This window comes from Rhinoraja longicauda, chromosome 5 (assembly GCF_053455715.1).
Source record: "Rhinoraja longicauda isolate Sanriku21f chromosome 5, sRhiLon1.1, whole genome shotgun sequence".
NCBI classification, from domain to species: domain Eukaryota; kingdom Metazoa; phylum Chordata; class Chondrichthyes; order Rajiformes; family Arhynchobatidae; genus Rhinoraja; species Rhinoraja longicauda.
The window spans coordinates 5068815-5090039 of record NC_135957.1 but is presented as its reverse complement, the minus strand read 5'-3'; the positions used below and the strand labels follow the sequence as shown (position 1 = coordinate 5090039).

At 42.9% G+C, this 21225-nt stretch overlaps 1 protein-coding gene across 1 annotated transcript in view; it reads right to left on the bottom strand.

Moving 5' to 3' along the window:
* LOC144593828 (dynein axonemal heavy chain 8-like) overlaps nucleotides 1-21225 on the bottom strand; it is a 460724-nt gene that overhangs the window by 280005 nt on the left and 159494 nt on the right. Inside the window, 4 exon segments of the mRNA XM_078399946.1 lie at nucleotides 4667-4767; nucleotides 11203-11265; nucleotides 12926-13039; nucleotides 18056-18160. Coding sequence (XP_078256072.1) covers nucleotides 4667-4767; nucleotides 11203-11265; nucleotides 12926-13039; nucleotides 18056-18160 — 383 coding nt within the window.

Below are 21225 nucleotides of genomic sequence, written 5' to 3'. Positions count from 1 at the left end.
ATCATAGACCTTTTTCAGAACACATTCATCTGAAACATTAACTCTGTTTCTCTATCTGCTAATGTTGCCTGTTCTGCTGAGAGCTTCTAGTTGTTCCTGTTTTTGTTTCAGATTTCAATCACCTGCAATTTTCTCAACATATTCTTTTAGGCTAGCTTCAATAATATTGATATTATAAATTGATATTATAATGGTATCACATATCGTTACCAGTTGAAACTTAATCAGAGACACGTAAACACAGTTGAAATATATTTAAATAATTCAAAGCACAATTAAAAGCATTATTTGAAGCATGATTAACCAATATAAATTATAGTGCCATAGAATCATCGAGCTCCACAGCGTGGAGACAGGCTCTTGGGTCCACCATGTTAAAACCAACCAAGATGGCACACTGGGTTAGTCACCTCTGCCTGCATTTGGCCCATTGGCCTCTAAACCTTTCCTATCCATATATCTGTCCAAATATCTTTTGAAAGTCATAATTTATCTGCTTCTATAGCTTCATCTGGCAGCTCATTCTAAGTACAGACTACCCTCTGTGAGAAAAGTTACACCTTTAATCTCTCCCCTCTCACCTTAAGCCTGTGTCCTCTAGTTTTAGATTTTTTTTGCCCTGGAAAAAGACCACGAGCGTTCACTTTATCTATGCCCCTCATGATTTTGTACACCTCCTAAGGTCACCCCTCAGCTTCCTATGCTCCAAACAAAAATTCCAGCCTCTCCAACCTCTCCATATAACATGCCCACGAGTCAATGTAACATCCCAGTGATTCTCTTCTGTGCCTTTTCCAACTTAATAACATCCTATAGTTGAGCAACCAGACACTCCATGTGTAATCTCACCAACGACATACAGATGTATCATCATGTACTCATCATAGGCAAGCCTTCCAAATGCCTTCTTCATCACCCTGTCCATCTGACCCACCACTTTCAGGGAACCATGCTCCCGTACTTCTAAATCATTCTGTTCCACATTGTTCTCCAGGGCTCTACCATTTACTGTCTAATTGCTGCCCTGGTTTAACGTACCAATGGGTAACACCTCACGCTTGTCACGGTTAAATTCCATTTGCCATTCCATGGCTGACCTTCCCAACTGATGTAGATCTTGTTGTAAACTTTGATAACCTCACTCACTGTCTGCCATGCTACCAATCTTGGGTCAGATGCAAATTTACAAACAATGTTAATTCCATTGTCATCCACAGACAACAAACAGCTGTGGAACCTGTATTGATCCATGTGGCTCTCCACTGGACACAGGTCTCCAATCAGAAAACAATACTCCACAACCACTCTTTGACTCCATCCTGCAAGCCAATTTTAAATCCAAATGGCGAGCAGGAAAAATGTTCCCAATGTTGGGGGAGTCCAAAGCCAGGGGCCACAGTCTAAGAATAAAGGGGAGGCCATTTAAAACTGAGGTGAGAAGGAACTTTTTCACCCAGCGAGTTGTGAATTTGTGGAATTCTCTGCCGTGCAGGGCAGTGGAGGCCAAGTCACTGGAAGAATTTAAGAGAGAGTTAGATAGAGCTCTGGGGGCTAGTGGAATCAGGGGGATATGGGGAGAAGTTGGGCACATGTTACTGATTGTGGATGATCAGCCATGATCGAGTGCTGGCTCGAAGGGCTGAATGGCCTCCTCCTCCACCTATTTTCTATCTTTCTATGTTTCTCACCCTGGATTATTGAAAATATTATTATTAATTAGCTTTGAATCCAGAACGCAGAATGTGTTCAAGTAACTGGGGTTGTGCTCTCTGGTTTCTCAGGTCAGCATGAACAGGCTCCATGAACAAGTTCATGGAAAAATAGGAGCCCAAATGCACCATGTTGCAAATTCAATGCAGCACCTGATTAAATTCACCAGACAATCATTTTGCCCAAAATGATATTTCTTTGTTAATTGCAATTTAGTTCTAACAATTCAACAACTCACTGCATAGTTTAAAACAATTCCTAAACTCACTACAGGTAGTTCGGTTACAATGCGCGTTCCTCAGAAACCTCATGTTATTAAAACAATCACATTAGACAGATAATTGTGTCGGTGATGGAAAGGGGGTTTGGAATGACTATTTTCTGTAGATGCACCATGGAGAGCACACTATCAGGATGCATCATAAGTTGGTTTGGCAAATGTGGCAAGGGCGGCACAGTGACTCCCCGGTAGAGTTGCTGCCGTACAGGATCAGAGTCACGGGTTCGATTCTGATTACAGATGCTGTCTGTATGGAGTCTGTACATTATCTCCGCAACCTGCATGGGTTTTCTCTGGGTGCTCTGGTTTCCTCCCACACTTCAAAGACATACAGGTTTGTAGGCTAGCCTGCATATTTCGCTTGGGCAGTGGTATGAATATTGATTTCTCTCACTTCAGGTAGCCCCGGCATTCCATATTCCTCCCCCACCCAAATCACACTAGCTTCTCATTTTCACCCTACAAACAGCTTATAATGGCCTGTTTCCTTTATCATCGTTACCTTTTTGCATATCTTTCATTCATTGTACTTTATCTCTCCACATCACCGTCTATATCTCTCGTTTCCCTTGTCCCTAACCAGTCTGAAGAAGGGTCTTCACCCGAAACGTCACCCATTCCTTCTCTCCAGAGATGCTGCCTGTCCTACTGAATTATCAAGCTTTTTCTGTCTATCTTAGGTTTGTTTGTAGGCTAATTGTCCCTGGTGTGTACAGGATAGTGTTAGTGTGCGGGGATCACTGGTCAGTGTGGACACGGTGGGCTGAAGGGCCTGTCTTTGCACAGCATCTCTAAACTAAGCTAAACTAAAATGATCCGTCCATGTGAATGCAGCGCAGTCCATCTCACCGATCGGCCTCCCACACCCACCTCCACCTAGTATTCCTTCTTCTCCCCCTTCCCATGGGGCAAAAGATGCAAAAGCTTGAAAACATGTACCACCAGCTTGAGGAACAGGTTCCTCCCCGCTGTCATCAGACTACTATGAAGATAAGGGTGCAGTTCCAATGACCAACCTACAATACACTGCACTGTGCTATTTTCCTCTTTGCTTGATTTGTGTTACTTGATGTACCATTTTGTCCGGCTTGATTGTGTGGTTTGACTGGACAGCACACACAGTTTTTCACTGTTCAGAGATACAGCGCGGAAACAGGCGCTTCGGCCCACCGGGTCCGCGCCGACCAGCGATCCCCGCACATTAACACTATCCTACACACACTAGGGATATTTTTTACATTTACCCAGCCAATTAACCTACAAACCTGCACGTCTTTGGAGCGTGGGAAGAACCCGAAGATCTCGGAGAAAACCCACGCAGGTCACAGGGAAAACGTACAAACTCCGTACAGACAGCACCCGTAGTCGGGATGGAACCCGGGTCTCCGGCGCTGCATTCGCTGTAAGGCAGCAACTCTACCGCTGCGCCACCGTGACCGCCGTATCTTGGTCCAAGTGACAAACAAATAAACCAATACCAATCTCCATCATGTTGCCTTGGGAAAGCAGCCAGCATCATCAAGGACCATACACACCACACTCATTCCTTCTTCTCCCCTATCCCATCAGATAGCAGATATAAAAGCTTGAAAGCTTGTGCCACCAGATTCAGGAACAGCTTCTTCCCAGTTATCAAACTCTTGAATAGACCTCATAACGTATGGATAGTGAGGCAGCGCTGCATCCCCGGCTGCCCGCACCACCCCCGGCTTGTGCGGTGGGCACTGTGAACAGGCAGTGAGGCAGCGCTGCATCCCCGGCAGCCCGCACCACCCCCGGCTTCTGCGGTGGGCACTGTGAACAGGCAGTGAGGTCGCACCATCCCCGGCTGCCCGCACCGCACCGCCCCCGGCTTGTGCAGTGGGCACTGTGAACAGGCAGTGAGGTCGCACCATCCCCGGCAGCCCGCACCGCACCACCCCCGGCTTGCGGCACATCCCCGGCAGCCCGCACTACCCCCAGCTTGTGCAGTGGGCACTGTGAACGGGCAGTGAGACAGCGCTGCATCCCCGGCTGCCCGCACCACCCCCGGCTTGTGCGGTGGGCACTGTGAACAGGCAGTGAGGTCGCACCATCCCCGGCAGCCCGCACCACCCCCGGCTTGCGGCACATCCCCGGCAGCCCGCACTACCCCCAGCTTGTGCAGTGGGCACTGTGAACAGGCAGTGAGGTCGCACCCCCCCCAGCTGCCCGCACCACCCCCGGCTTGCGGCACTTCCCCAGCCGTTCGCAGCTCTAATGGCTCACGCCACTTTCAGGCCGGATATTCTGCCACCTCTGCCCGCCCACATGTGTCCCTCGTTGCCTGCCACCGCCACCTCTTCAAACGCCCACCCTTCCCTGCTCTCCGTCCCGCGGGCCACAACAATCGATTCCTCCGGCTGCCAGCAGGCAGGGGCTGCCAACTCACCTGGAACCCAGGTCCAGTTCTGGATCGAGAGTCTGAAGAAGGTCTCGATCTAAAACATTACCTATCCATATTCTTCAGAGATACCGCCTGACCTGCTGAGTTACTCCAGCATGTTGTGTCCTTTTGTGCATCAATCAGCAACTGTAGTTGTTTGTTTTACTACTTATACAATGGTAATACCTTACTCTGTTATAGCGAACAATTGGCAATGACAACATCATTCCGTCCCATGAAACACCAAATTATCAAAGTGAAATGTAACTTACTTATTTTTCTGCAGCATTTCATAATCCTGAATTGGCAACCCAAATAAGCGTTCTCCTGATGAATATGTTCCAAACTTCCTCCATAACTCATCAAACCAACTCTGAAACAAATCACAGTTTTGATATGAAGATCTTTTGCATTACTATGGATTACATTACTTTCATCCCTGTAGATTTTTACAAGTTATAATGTCCAAGAACAAAGAAAGCACACTGACAAAAAACTTTAGGCAGAACTTTTAATGGTTCATATAAATCATTAGATTGAAGTTGCCAAAAGTTCAGTTTCTAAATTTGCTGATGATATAGATTAATAGGATTGGTAACATAATTTATTGTGGAAACAGTAGAGCCTGCACCGCCATTCATTGTGATCATGGCTGATCATCCACAATCAGTAACCCGTGCCTGCCTTCTCCCCAGATCCTTTGATTCCACTAGCCCCTTGAGCTCTATCTAAATCTCTTTAAAATTTATCCCGTGAATTGGCCTCCACTGCCTTCTGTGGCAGAGAATTCCACAAATTCACAACTCTCTGGGTGAAAAAGTTGTATCTCACCTCAGTTTTAAATGGCCTCCCCTTTATTCTTCGACTGTGGCCGCTGGTTCTGGAATCCCCCAACATCGGGAACAATTTTCCTGCATCTAGCTTGTATAATTTTCTTTTGTAATTTTATATCCTTTTATAATTTTATACTTTTTATAAGATCCCCTCTCATCCTTCTAAATTCCAGTGAATACAAGCCCAGTCTTTTCCAATCTTTCCTCATATGACAGTCCCGCCATCCCGGGGATTAACCTCGTGAACCTACGCTGCACTCCCTCAATAGCAAGGATGTCCTCCCTCAAATTAGGAGACCCAAATTGCACACAATACTCCAGATGCGGTCTCACCAGGGCCCTATACAACTGCAGAAGGACCTCTTTACTCCTATACTCAAATCCTCTCGTCATGAAGGCTAACATGCCATTAGTTTTCTTCACTGCCTGCTGAACCTGCATGTTTACCTTCAGTGACTGGTGTACAAGGACATCCAGGTCTCGTTGCACTTCCTTTATACCTAATCTGACACCATTGAGATAATAATCAACTTCCTTGTTTTTGAGCCAAAGTGGATAACCTCACATTTATCTACTTTATACTGCATATGCCATGCATCTGCCCACTCACTCAACCTGTCCAAGTCACCCTGCAACCTCCTAACATCTTCCTCGCATTTCACACTGCCACCCAGCTTTGTGTCATCTGCAAATTTGCTGGTGTTACTTCTAATTCCATCATCCAAATCATTAATATATATTGTAAATAGTTGCGGTCCCAGCACCGAGTCTTGTGGCACTCCACTCGCCACTGCCTGCCATTCTGACAGGGACCTGTTTATTCCTACTCTTTGCTTCCTGTCTGCCAACCAATTCTCTATCCATGTCAACACCCTACCCACAATACTATGTGCTCTAATTTTGCCCCCTAATTTCCTGTGTGGGACCTTATCAAAGGTTTTCTGAAAGTCCAGATAACTACATCAACTGGCCCCCCTTCATCCATTTTATTTGTCACATCCTCAAAAAATTCCAGAAGATTAGTCAAGCATGATTTCCCCTTCATAAATCCATGCTGACTTGGACCAATCCTGTTACTGCTATCCAAATGCTCAGTTATTACTTCTTTAATAATTGACTCCAGCATCTTCCACACCACCGATGTCAGGCTAACTGGTCTACAATTCCCCGTTTTCTCTCTCGCTCCTTTCGTGAAAAGTGGGGGAACATCAGCGACCCTCCAATCCACAGGAATTGATCCTGAATCTATACAACATTGAAATATGACATATGAAATCTTGGTATATTTGGTGGTAAATATGACTATTATTTGCTCACCACAAAAACTGTTGCATATTATGCAAAATATGGAAATGTGAGACATCAATTAAAGTGCACACTGTCACATTGACAAAAAATATCTCCCTGCCTCACTTTGCAAAGGACAGCATAATGGAGCTTCTATCACAATTTGCAGCCTTTTGACGTACAGTACGTTGCAATCAATGCAGCACAAATGTTTTGGCCATTCGCAACATGACCGTTGATCAAATTAGTTTGTCGTGTGGGAAACCAATGGGCAGCCCCGCGCCTTACTCTTCCGATGCTTTCTCTGACCTCATGGCTGCCTTTACAGCGGCTGAATTAATGTGCTAACTGCTCACGCTTCTTTTCAGAAAAAAAAATTGGCCAATTTCTTAAATGAAATAGGAGTGGACATTTGTGGTTTAAGCTACACATTTAGCCAACCAAAGACAATGAATTCCAATTTCTAGGTGACCACATCAATGATTTCCAAAATCCACTTAGATCTTGCCTGTGGTGCAGAACTGGAAACCTTTAGACAGATGCTCCAGGAATTTCAGAAATCTTTCGATAAAGTGCAACAGCTGAAAGAAAGTAACTCTTCTTTGCAGATGTAAATGACTTGGATGTAAAGGTGGATGGATTGGTTAGTAAGTTTGCAGTTGACACCGAGATTGCTGGAGTTGCAAACTGTGAGGAAGGCTGGTAAAGTATAACGTGGGAGGCACTGATGAAATAGACAATCAGAATATTTTTCCCACAATGGAGATACCAAATATTAGAGGGCAGAGCTTTAAGGTGAGAGGGGCAAAGTTTAAAGGGGATGTGCAGACCAAGTTTTTTTACATAGAGGTCTGCAAGACCTAGCTTGTCCAATCTCTCCTTATAACTCAAGGTCCTCAAGTGCTGACAACATTCATATATTTATATATAGATATATATGCACACACATCCACACATGTATACATACACACACACACACTATATGTATAGATACATACACGCACATAGCCATATGCGTCCGTCATTTATTTATATATATATATATATATATATATATATATATATATATATATATATATATAGCCATCCCATCTACATTTGCGTCCAAGGCATTTATTTATTTACACATATTTATTCATTTACATATTTATATATATGTAAATAAAGAAATGCCTTGGACTCAAACATAGATGGGGTGGCTATATATATATATAAATGTGTGTGTGTGTGTGTGTGTGTGTGTGTGGTTGCAGATGACACCAAGATTGCTGGGGTTGCAGACTGAGAAAGGATGTGAAGGTATACAGAGGGATATAGAACAGCCACAGAAATGGATAGAGAAATGGCAGATGGAGTTTGAGTTGAGCAAGTGTGAGGTGTTACACTTTGGGAGGACAAATATAGGGGAAAAACATACAATTAATGGCATAAGCCTTAACAGCATTGATATATGGAGGGATCTTTGGGTCTAAGTCTATAACTCCCTGAAAGTCGCAACACAAGTAGATAGAGTGGTAAAGAAAACATATCGTATGCTTGCTTTCATAGGTCGGGCATTGAGTATAAGAGTCAGGAAGATATGATGCAGCATTATAGGAATTTGGTCAGGCTCCATTTGGAGTGTGGCTTGCATTTCTGGTCGTCAGGAAGAACGTGGAGGCTTCGGAAAGGTTGCAGAGGACGTCTGGATTAGGTGGCATTGGCTACAGGGAGAGGTTGGGCAGACTTAGATTGTTTTCTGAGGAACACCAGAGGTTGTGGGGAGACCGTATGAAAGTATATAATGTTTTGAGAGGCATCAATAGGGTATTCTTGCTATTGAGGGCGTGCAGCATAGGTTTACTAGGTTAATTCCCGGAATGGCGGGACTGTCATATGTTGAAAGACTGGAGCGACTAGGCTTGTATACACTGGAATTTAGAAGGATGAGAGGGGATCTTATTGAAACGTATAAGATTATTAAGGGGTTGGACAAGTTAGAGGCAGGAAACATGTTCCCAATGTTGGGGAGTCCAGAACCAGGGGCCACGGTTTAAGAATAAGGGGTAGGCCATTTAGAACGAAGATGAGAAAAAACTTTTTCAGTCAGAGAGTTGTGAATCTGTGGAATTCTCTGCCTCAGAAGGCAGTGGAGGCCAATTCTCTGAATGCATTCAAGAGAGAGCTAGATAGAGCTCTTAAGGATAGCAGAGTCAGGGGGTATGGGGAGAAGGCAGGAACGGGGTACTGATTGAGAATGATCAGCCATGATCACATTGAATGGTGGTGCTGGCTGGAAGGGCCGAATGGCTGACTCCTGCACCTATTGTCTATTGTCTATTGACAGTCAGAACCTTTTTCTGAGGAAGATAAAATCAAATGCTGGAGGGCATAGGTTTCACATGAGAGGGGCAAAGTTTAAAGTGGATGTGCAGGACATCTTTTTTACACAGAGGGAGGTCAGTGCCTGAACCGCACTGCGGAGGTGGTGGTTGAGACAGATACGATAGTGGCATTTAAGACACTTTTGGATAGGTACATGGATATGCAGGAAATGGAGAGTGATGGATTACTTGCAGGTAGATAAAATATGGTATTGACATCATGTTCAGCACAGACATTGTGGGATGAAGGGCCAGTTCATGTGCTGTATTGTTCGATGGTCTATGGATCTGCCTCCACTATCTGCTCTGGATAGTCACCATCCTGTGTGTGAAAATGTATCTGTGTAGCCTGCGTGAAGACTCATGTCTTCTTTAAATTTAGTCACTCTCATCTTAAACCTGAGCCTTCCAATTTTAGACTCCCCTGCCCATCAGAGGTAGATAGATTCTTGATCTATCTACCTCAGTACAGGTGTCAGAGGTTATAGGGAGAAGGCAGGAGAATGGGGTTAGAAGGGAGAGATAGATCAGCCATGATTAAATGGCGGACAAGACTTGATGGGCTGAATCCTGGCAAATCTCTTCTTTGTTCTCCATTGCTACCACATCCTTCCTATTGTGTGGTTTAAGCTCTTAAGGATAGCGGAGTCACGGGATAAGGAGAGAAGGCAGGAACGGGGTACTGATTGTGAATGATCAGCCATGATCACATTGAATGGCAGTGCTGGCTCGAAGGCTCGAATGGCCTCCTCCTGTGCCTTTTGTCTATTGTGTGATGACCAGAATTATAGGTAATACTCCCAAGTGTGGTCTGATCAATGTTGTGTACAACTGCATCATGACATTCCAATTCGTATATTGAAAGCTTTGGCCTACGAAGGCAAGCATATCAAGAAAGGGTGGCATGGTGGCACAGTGGTAGAGTTGCTGCCTTACAGCACCAGGGACCTGGGTTCAATCCTGACTACGGGCGCTGTCTGTACGGAGTTTGTACATTCTCCCTGTGACCTGCGTGGGTTTTCTCCGGGATCTCCGGTTTTCCCCCACACTCCAAAGACATACAGGTTTGTCGGTTAATTGGCTTGGTATACATGTAAAATTGTCCTGAGTGTGTAGGATAGTGTTAATGTGTTGGGATCGCTGGTCGGCACAGTCTCGGTGGGCGGAAGGGCCTGTTTCTGAGCTGTGTAAACTAAACTAAAACTAAACTGTGCCATTTTCACTGCCCATTTTACCTGTGTCTGCATTTTTGGGCAGTTATGAACGTACACATTGTTCTTCCATCCATCAACGCTCCTGACATTCCTGACATTTACTGCTTATGTCCTGTTTGTATTTGATATCCAAAAATGCATTGCCTCACGATGGTCTGAATTAAATACCATCTGCCACCATTCCACCCATTTTTCCAGTTGGTCTTTGTCCCATGGTAAGCTTACACAACCTTCTTCACTATTTATGACTCTACCAATTTCCGTGTCATCTGCAAACTCACTAATCATGGTCCCCAGAAGACCTACATGATAAGTTGTTTCATAACTGAAAATGTACTGTTGTTTATGATGATCTGAAAAGCAGTAATGCGTTCCAACCCTCCAGTCAAAGCTGGCATCAGGGATGTAATGCTGAGGCTCTATAAGGCCACATTTGGAGTATTATGAGCAATTGTGGGCACCACAAGCTGTGCCACTGTGCTGACTACCTCAGATCAATCCATATATATCTGGCTCAGGAGATGGTCCAGAGGATGTTTACAAGAATGATCCCATTAATGTGTGGGTTAACATATGATGAGCGTTTGTCGGCACTGGGCCTGTATTCGCTGGAGTATAGAAGAATGAGGGGGGACCTCATTGAAAAGTACAGAATAGTGAAAAGCTTGGATAGAGTGGATGTGGAGAAGATGTTTCCACCAGTGGGAGAGTCTAGGACTAGAGGTCATAGCCTCAGAATTAAAGGTCGTTCCTTAAGGAAGAATTTCTTTAGTCAGAGGATGATGAATCTGTGGAATTCTTTGCCACAGAAGGCTGTGGAGGCCAAGTCAATGGATATTTTTAAGGCAGAGATAGATTAGTATGGGTGTCAGGGGTTATGGGGAGAAGGCAGGAGAATGGGATTAGAGGGGAGAGATGGATCAGCCATGATTGAATGGTGGATTAAACGATGGGTCGAATGGCCTAATTCTGCTCCTATCAACTATGACATGACCTTAAAACTGGAAATATTGGAGGTTTATTCTGCACAAGATAAAATATAGCAGTCTAACAATTACTGGCGTCTTTCACGATGCGTAATTATTCTTATCCTATCATCTTTAACTGTCACCTGAAAGATTTGTAATCTGGTACTGGCTTCTGCCGGTTGAATTCCTGGAACCATAGGGCCTTCCTAAAATAACAAAATGAGAAACATTCAAAGAATTACCTACTTTATATTCATAGGATTATTTATACCTCTAGATAGAACTCAAAACAGTAATCAAGGAACATAACCAAAGAATTACGAATTAGAATTAGGTAAGTCAATATGCTCTGAAAACACCATCTCTTGGGTGGCACAGTGGCACAGCTGGAAAAACTATTTCCTCACAACACCAGAGACCCAGGTTCAATCCTGATCTCGGGTGCTGTCTGTGTGGAGTTTGCACGTTCACCCAGTAACTGTCAAAATATTCAATTCAATTAGTCAGATAGGATCTCCTGCCACCAACAAATCTTCAATTGGTTGAAATTGATTGAAAGATACAGCAGAGAAACAGGCTCTTCGGCCAACCAAGTCCATACCGATTATCAATCACCCGTTCATACTAGTTCTATGTTATCCCACTTTCGTATTCACTTCCCACACACTAGGGGCAGTTTACAGAGGCCAATTAATCTACAAACACACGTGTCTTTGGGAAGTGGTAAGAAACTGGAACACTTGGAAGGAACCCATGCAGTCACAGGGAAAATATGCAAACGGCACACAGATTGCATCCGAGGTCAGGATTAAACCCGGGTCTCTGGCACTGTGAGCAGGAACTTTAACAACTGCGCCGCTGTGCTGACCAGGCCTGATCAATCCATATCAGGGATCAATCCATATCAGGCCAAGTCATTGGGTAATTTTAAGGCAGAGATCGTTAATTCTTGATTAGGACGGGTGTGGGAGTTATGGAGGGAAAGCAGGAGAATGGGGTTAGGAGGGAGAGATAGATCAGCCATGATTGAATGTCGGAGAAAACTCGATGGGCCGAATGGCCTAATTCTGCTCCTGTAACTTATGAACATATCCTTCCAAATATAGATGAATCCTATCTTTCATAATCCTTTCCAATAATTTCTCTACCACTGGTGTTGGACTCTGTGATCTATAATTATCTGTCTTATCCCAGCAGTCCTTCTGGTATTGGCATTGGCATTGGTTTATTTCCAATTGATGAAAAAATGTCTTGCGTGCTATCCAGGCGGATCATACCATGTTTGAGCACAACAAGTGCAAAAAAGAGCAAGGAAACTCAGTACACAATATATTATTACAACTACCGAGAGAGTGCAGATTAGAAAAGTGCAAGGTCTGTGGAGAGGAAAATTGGAATATATCCTCAGCATGATGAGAGATCCATTGCAGAGTCCAAAGGTATCAATCACGTAGTACAAAGGTGCCATGTTTGTTGTCTTTTATCATCCAGCATCTTATCTGTAATCAGCAAAGACTTTAAAATGGCCGTCAGGGCCTCCAGCAATCTTCATTTTTGCCTCCTACAGCAGACTCTGTTTCTGTACACTGTTTCATTGTCTGATTTTAAGTAATCTCTAAGTCATCTCTAAACTAAAACTAAACTAAACTAATCAATGCAACAGTGAACTGGTAATTATTTTGTTGACTATTTTTGATAGTGTTTGGTGAATATATTCATTCAATCACTTAAACAGACAGTGGATTTATACATTATTGCCAAATTCAAGAAGGAGCTATGTAGATCTATCTTGGTGATTATTCCATGTGAAAGAATTATGCCTGATTTCAAAACTAAATATACGAAAACCTCCTCATAAATGATTACCTTTTCATATTGTCGTCCATATTTGAGCACTTCCTTCTGGAAAATCTCCACGGACTCCAGCAGGTTAGCTTTAAATTTGGGTTGGACTTGTACCAAATCATTCTGTACATTCCTCTGTTTGAACAAGCAATGATACCACAGGATGAGATGACCATTGCCATTATACAGTTAGTACTCAGAGCTACTTAATCTCAGATTTAATTCTTATTTTGATCTCACTGGTCAAAATCAAACAAGGAAAATTGTAGGTCAGTGAGGCCAAGTAGGATTTTCTTTCCCAATCGTCTGCACTAATAACATAACATGGCAGCAGCTGTGCTTCCGAAACACAGTTCTACTAAAGTCAAAAGAACTTAATGTGTAGGAAGGAACTGTAGATGTTAGTTTAAACTGAAGGTAGACACAAAATACTGGAGTAACTCAGCAGAACAGGCAGCATCTCTGGAGAGAAGGAATGGGTGACATTTCAGGTCAAGACCCTTCTTCAGACTGAGAGTCAGGGGGGAGGGAGATACAGAGATAAGGAAGTGTAAGATGTGAGAATGAGATATTAAAGGGGATGAGATCAAGGAAAATGTAGAATAGATCATTGTTAGCTCGAGAAGGTGACAACAAAACAAACAGAGATAAAATGTAATTGGGACAGTCAGACTGGTTGGAGAACTGGGAGGGGGAGGGATGGAGAGAGAGGGAAATCAAGGGTTACTTGAAGTTAGAGAAGTCAACGTTCATACCGCTGTAACCTGCCCAAGCAAAATATGAGGTGCTGTTCCTCCAATTTGCGCTGGGCCTCACTCTGACAATGGAGGAGGCCCATGACAGAAAGGTCAGTGTGAAAATGGGAGGGGGAGTTGAAGTGTTTAGCAAACGGACTTAATTTCTGTAAGAGCGTACCATGTATGGAAATAGCATATTACATGTTTAGCACAAGCCATTCAAAGCAAAATTCTATCCCAAATTATAAACGTTGAAATGCATCTAAATGGTCAATGGTGCTTTATTCAATGGTACTTTACTGACTACTGGAGAGACAGTTGACGGCACGGAAAGACGGCACCCAGGACAGAAAGAAACCCAATAAGCTACGGAAAGGCCTTATGCCATCAGTCAAGAATGAAATACTCGGAGGAGAAAGAGGTGCAGCGCACAGGCCCTGAACCTGGTGAGACGCAGGAGGTGCCCGGCCAGGACTCTCCCCACAGAGCCCAGTCCCTCCAAGCACCAGAGTCTCCCCACCCCTGCAGAGTAGTTATTAAGAGGGCTGATCCGTGGGCGGTTGCTGCTGGGACGCACGTTGGGGCCTGATCAACCCCTGGGTCGCCTGGGCGAGGGTTTCTGATGTTGTGAGACCCGAAACACCCCATGACCCCAGGTCACATCACTGAGGATGCGTCCCAGCGCATCCAGAGGATGTATCTTTCACATCACATATTTGTCATATGTACCAAGGGACAGTGACATTTATTTTTGCATACAGTTCAGTTCAAGTATCACTATACATAAGCATTTAGATATACATCTTAGATAAGCATCTCAGATACAGTACAAGTGTAGAGTAGTGTAACACTGAGACAGTGTACAGAGATTGGACAGTGGTGGGAAATGCAATTATTGTACGGGTAATTGACACAATGACACAAAATTCATGATCCCTGTGTTAACACCATTATTATTGCATATGAATGAATGAATAAGTTCATTGGCCAAGTATGTACACATACAAGGAATGTGCCTTCGTGCTCCATTCACAAGTAACAACACGAACATATAGTAAACAATTAAGAATAAAGCATAAAACATGAAAACATTAAGAATACAACATTATGGTTTAAACATGTGAGTGAAATAAACCAGAGCAAAAAGAGACTACAGACTTTGGTTATTGAGTGGAGCTACTACTCGTGGATAAAAGCTGTTTTTATGTCTGGCTGTGGCTGCTTTGACAGTCCAATGTGGCCTTCCAGAGGGAAGTGCTTCAAAGAGTTTGTGGCCGGGTGGAGGGGTCAGAGATGACCTTGCCCGCTCGCTTCCTGGCCCTTGCAGTGTACAGTTCGTCAATGGGGGGAAGGTTGCAGCCAACAATCTTCTCAGATGATCGAACGATTCGCTGCAGCCTCCGGATGTCGTGCTTGGTGGCTGAGCCAAACCAGACCATGATGGAGAAGGTGAGGATGGACTCAATGATGGCAGTATAGAATTTTGCATCTTGCATTCATCAGCAGGAAGCACCAGATAAAGTTAACTGGTGCTGATTGAACACAATTTGAACTTCTGAAATCGGATAGATATTGTGGCTTGATGCAGCAGTGGAAGACTCCCAGAGACTGTATACGTTTGGTGAATGCCTTGAAGGTAGGACAATCGGGCTGATTAATTTAGTCATTAGTAAAGTCATGAAGCTCTTGATGCAGGCACTCTCGATGTTTCAATGTGGGTTTTCTTCCTGGAGTTAAATGCCTGGTGTTGAGAAAATATTCCTTGTCTCCAAAAAGTCACTCTTTAATGTGATTGTGACGGAAATATTGAAGGCAGAGCAGATTGAAGCAAAATAAAAGCATTGCAACAGCTAACTGGACATTGGCCAGTGACATTGTGAAAATTATATTTGCCAAGAGTTGAAGCAGTTATTGTTGCAACGTAGTGCACCATTGATACGTGGCTTGTGGGATCCATGAAAGAAACTAATAATAAATGTACAGGTGTCTATGGTTCAGAAGATAGACACAGCAGGTCAGGCAGCATCTCTGGAGAAAAGGAATAGGTGAAGTTTCAGGTCGAGGCCCTTCTTCAGTCTTAAGAAAGGTCTCAACACAAAACATCAGAGTTAGGGGCTAGTGGCTAGTGGAATCAAGTGATATGGTAGGCACAGATTACTGATTGTAGATGATCAGCCATGATCACAATGAATGGCGATGCTGGCTCGAGGAGCCAAATGGCCTCCTCCTACACCTATTTTCTAAGTTTCTATGTCTCCTATTTCTTTTCCCCAGAGATGCTGCCTGACCCACTAAGTTACTCCCGCTTTTTGTGTCTATCTTCGGTTTTTGTGTCAGCATCTGCAGTTCCTTCCTACATATCTGTGGCTCAGCATTATTTTGGAAACTGGCAGAAATGCACAACAGCAAACTACTAAAGGTTTCTGCAAGATGAGACCCTTTCCAACTTCATGGAAGCCCAACTTATGTCTGGAGGTCAAACTTGAGTTTGGAAGTAAGAGTTGGTTGAAACTATAGTTGAGAAATATATTAATTCCAGAATAAGCACATTCCTATCCAGAAACGAACAGCTCTGGACTTTATAAAGGTTGCACTATATACTTTGGCTTGCACTATTATGATCTGGTTACCTCATAATAACCGATAATTTATTATATTATTGCATATATATTTGTTGTGTTGCTGTATTAATGTGCTTGTAAAGCTGTAACAAGAAAGAGTTTCATTGTTCCATTCCCAAAGTATAGGACAATTAAACATACTCTGGCCACTTGAGGTTGCAGGAGCTTGGATTTTAAATGTAATGGTGATCCATCAATAGAGGTGAGAAATGGGAAGAATCAGGGATTGATAGATTGACAATCAATCGGTTTTTAGTTGGATGCAGTGGAGTGTTAGTTATAGGTTCAAGGACATCTGAAAATATTAATCTGGTGAAAGGAGTCAATAATCTGAACGCATTCATAAAAACCACGTTTAGGGTCTTGGGTTATAGAACCAATATACAGCATAGAAACAGCACCTTCAGCCCTCTGTCTATGTTGACCATCATGCCGATCTAGACTATTCCTTCTCACCTGCATTAATGCCAAATCCCTCCATGACTGACTCATTCGTACTTATCAAGATGCCTTTTAATTATTATTGTTGTTCCTGCCTTCAATGCACTATTGCATTTATCTTTGAACATCTCTCACCAGTCATTAAATTCTCTGCTTTCCTGTTCTGTACATCAAACTGGATAAGTTCACATTCTCCGTGTTATATTGTATCAACCAATCCTTGCCCAGTCACTCAACTTTTCAATATCCTCCTAAGTTGCATTTATGCTCCTCCCTGCTAACTATTTGATCTATTTTATCATCAAAATTGAAAATACAACATTTGCTCTTCTTGGCCAAACTGTCCATGTTGATGTGAATAGCTGTGGGGCATTATCCAGACAATGGCCCGCTAGTCATAGCCTACCGATGTGGGAAAGATCTATACGATCTTATTCTTAACTTTCTGTCTGATAACCAATTCCCAAACCATATCTGTATAGACACACAGCCCAGTGGTATGAATATTGATTTCTCTCACTTCAGGTAGCCCCAGCATTCCCTCTCTCTCCATCCCTCCCCCACCCAAGTCGCACCAGCTTCTCGTTCTCACCCAACAAACAGCTGACAATGGCCTGTTTCCTTTATCATCGTTACTTTTTTGCATATCTTTCATTCATTGTTATCTCTCAACTTTATCGTCTATATCTCTCGTTTCCCTAATGCCTAATCAGTCTGAAGAAGGGTCTTGACCCGAAACGTCACCCATTCCTTCTCTCCAGAGATGCTGCCTGAGTTGCTCCAGCTTTTTGCGTCTATCTTCTATATATTATTCTCAATCCGATGTGCTCCAATCTCTTATGTGGGACCTCATTTTTGATAAATGAATACACCACATCCACTGGCTTCCCCTCATGTGTTCTAAGGGTCCCATCATGAGAAAACTCCCACAATTTCTACAGTCTATTGTGATTTCCAGACCTTGCTTCACTCAATCTCTAATGAAACCCCACAATATTTTGCCCTTCCACCACAGAAAATTCCATATAATTTCACATGCTTCCTTACAACATTGGAGGCAATTTAACCCATTGAATCTATGCTGCCTTCAGAGAGCAATCCCATCAATTCTATTTCTCTGTGACTATTCACTCACCAATACCCATTCAAATCCCCTGATTATCCCACCACCACATCATCTGCACTGAGGGAAAATTACTGTAGCCAGTTTTGATAATCTCCTCGTGAGTACAGGGTGAACATTGAATTGGTTTGATCAACTCAACTATTGTACATGCCTTTGCTTCATTTATGCTTTCATCACTTTCTGTACATTGATTTAGATTCATATCTCATATAAAGACAATACTTACAGCTTTAACTTGCAGTTTGTTGAAGAAATATCGAAGTGTGTCCGCTCCCTCTGCTTCCTCTTTTGAAATCTCCACTTCGTACTTACTCAGGATATTGTATGCTTCCTATATAAAAATAGATAAAATTCTACTCAAATGGGATTTGTACCTGTGCCATTAAAATGAATCAGATGTAAAGGTAATGAATTAGATATGTAATTAAATATTAAGTGTGGCCCATTAATTATATTATAACCACCTTGGAAATTGTAGCAATATAAAATTAAGTCCTTTACTTCCATCCTGCAGATCACTTGATACAATAATAATTGCGACATGGTAGAGTCACGGTAGAGTTGCTGCCTTACAGCGCTTGCAGCACCAGAGACCTGGATTCCATCCCGACTACGGGTGCTGTCTGTACGGAGTTTGTACGTTCTACAATTTCTACGTACGTTCTCCCCATGACCGCGTGGGTTTTCTCCAAGATCTTCAGTTTCCTCCCACACTCCAAAGACGTACTGGTTTGTAGGTTAATTGGCTTGGTATAAATGTAACTTGTCTCTAGTGTGTGTAGGATTGTGTTAATGTGCGGGGATCGCTGGTCCGTGCGGACTCGGTGGGCCAAAGGGCATGTTTACGCGTTGCATCTCTAAACTAAAAAACTAAAAATTGCCTTTTCCTTTAGCTTTAGGTGGTTAAATGAGAAAGAGAATGATGAGGGGATTTAGTGGGTGTAATGTGAGCTGATCTGGTCTTCACATCATGTGAAGGATCTAGTTGCACTACTATGGACTAAGTAGTGGGAAATATTAAAGATAGGAATTTAATGGCTGGCATAGACACTGTGGTCAAATGGCTTGTTTCATGATGCTGATGCTGACAATGAAGAAGGATTACAATTTAGGTATTTGATGAACCGTAGCGTTAACATATTGGGAGGAATGACTCCCATACTTTTACATCTGATTCCATTTGTATAACTTTGTAATTTACCTAATGTCTTTCAAGATCTCAGCCTCAAACGCTTCTTTTACACATATTTGAGATTTACTGACTCGAGCAAAACAGGGAAACGCATGTCTATTCCATTAGTGTACTAATCTGTATATGTCCAGCATTATTCATGACTTCTTCCAAGACATGTGATCATAAGTGGTAGGAGCAGAATTAGGTTATTCGGCCCATCAAGTCTACTCCACCATTCAATCATGGCTGATCTATCTCTCCCTCTCAACCCCACTCCCCTGCCTTCTCCCCAAAACCCCTGACCCCCATACTAATCAAGAATCTATCTTTCTCTGCCTTAAAAATATCCATTGACTTGGCCTTCACAACTTTCTGTGACATCAACTATAATCATATTTGTGGGTGATTTATATTATCGCATTTATAGACCTCTCACAAATCCAAACCCAGACGTTTTTTAAATGCTTCTCATAGCTATAGGAACAGGTGCACATTTTTATTAATGGGAGACAACAGGGAGATACCTCTAATACTTTTGCAAATATGGATGTTCTGTTTCCAAAAGGGTCATGATTTTGACTTCTCTAAGATTGGCATATTCTCTTCTCCCCAGAGAAGTAGAAAACATAAACATATAAGGACTAGCAGCTGAAATAGTGTTCTTGGCAAAAAGATCGGTAGAGACATGGTTGGCCAAATGTTCATTTCTGTGTTCTATAGCTCTATGACTCGATGACAAGGCCCTTATTTGGATCCTTACGCCTGAGCCACCAGACAAGAAATTCATTTACAGTGAGTCATGGAGACATCTTTGCCCTTTCCTGCATTAACTCCATATATTATGATTTCTATAAATATCTAAAAATCTGTCAAATAAATCTTGAATATAGAGTCATATAGTGATACAGTAGTGAAACAGGCCCTTCAGCCCAACTTGCCCACATCGACCAACATGTCCCAGCCAAACTAGTATCAGCCACCTACCCACATCTGATCCATATCCCTCCAAACCTGTCCAATCCATATACCTGTCTAACTGTTTCTTAAATGTTGGGATAGTCCCAGCCTCCTATGGCAGCTTGTTCCATACAACCACCACCCTTTGTATGAAAAAGTTACCCCTCAGATGCCTATTAAATTTTTTCTCCTTCACCTTAAACCTATGTCCTCTGGTCCTCAATTCACCTACTCTGGACAAGAGACTCTGTGCATCTACCCAATCCATTTCGCTCATGATTTTATACACCTCAATAAGATCACCTCTCATTCTCCTGCGCTCCAAAGAAGAGAGTTAGATAGAGCTCTTAGGGCTAGTGGAATCAAGGGATATGAGAAGGCAGGAAAAGGGTACATTGTGGAGATCAGCCATGATCACATTGAATGGCAGCTGTGGCTCGTAGGGCCGAATAGCTTACTCCTGCACATATTGTCTATGTATTAGAATCCCAGCCTACTCAACCTCTCCCTATAGCTCAGACCTGGCGTGCAAACCCATGCTGACTATCCCTAATCAACCCTTGTCCATCTAAATGCATGGAAATCCTAACCATCAGAATACTCGCTAGTAACTTTCCAACTACCGATGTTAAGCTCAGTGGCCTATAGTTCCCAGCATTTTCCCTGCAGCCCTTCTTGAATAGATGCACAACATTTGCCACCCTCCAGTCTTCCAGCACCTCTCCTGTATTTAAAGCCGACTCATAAATATACTCAGAATGATCCTCCCCTTCCCCTAGAGTTGAGAATTCCAAAGATTCACTCCTGTGTGGTCAGAGACACTTTTTTTCTCAACTCGGCCTTGAATTATAATAATAATAATTTTATTTATATAGCACTTTTCATGCAATTGAATGCAGCCCAAAGTGCTTTCCACAAAAACAAAAATACAATTTAAAATACAATACTGTTAATAGCATACATAGCACAGATTATACAGATTTATATAAAATGTAAAATTGAGAGTGTAAAAAGATAAACAAAGTAAAAATCAGTTCAAAGCTTGATTAAAAAGATATGTTTTTAACTGCCGTTTAAAAATGTCAACTGTGTGGGTGTCGCGCACAGCCCTGGGTAGGTAGGGCTGATGACATGCTTGCCACAGTCATGGTCAGCACCAGCAGGTGTGAGCCGTTTCAAGTCAGATCAGGAGTGAAACAGGGATGCGTGATTGCCCCAACACTGTTCACCATTTCCTTTGCAACAACCATCCATATCATCAAGGA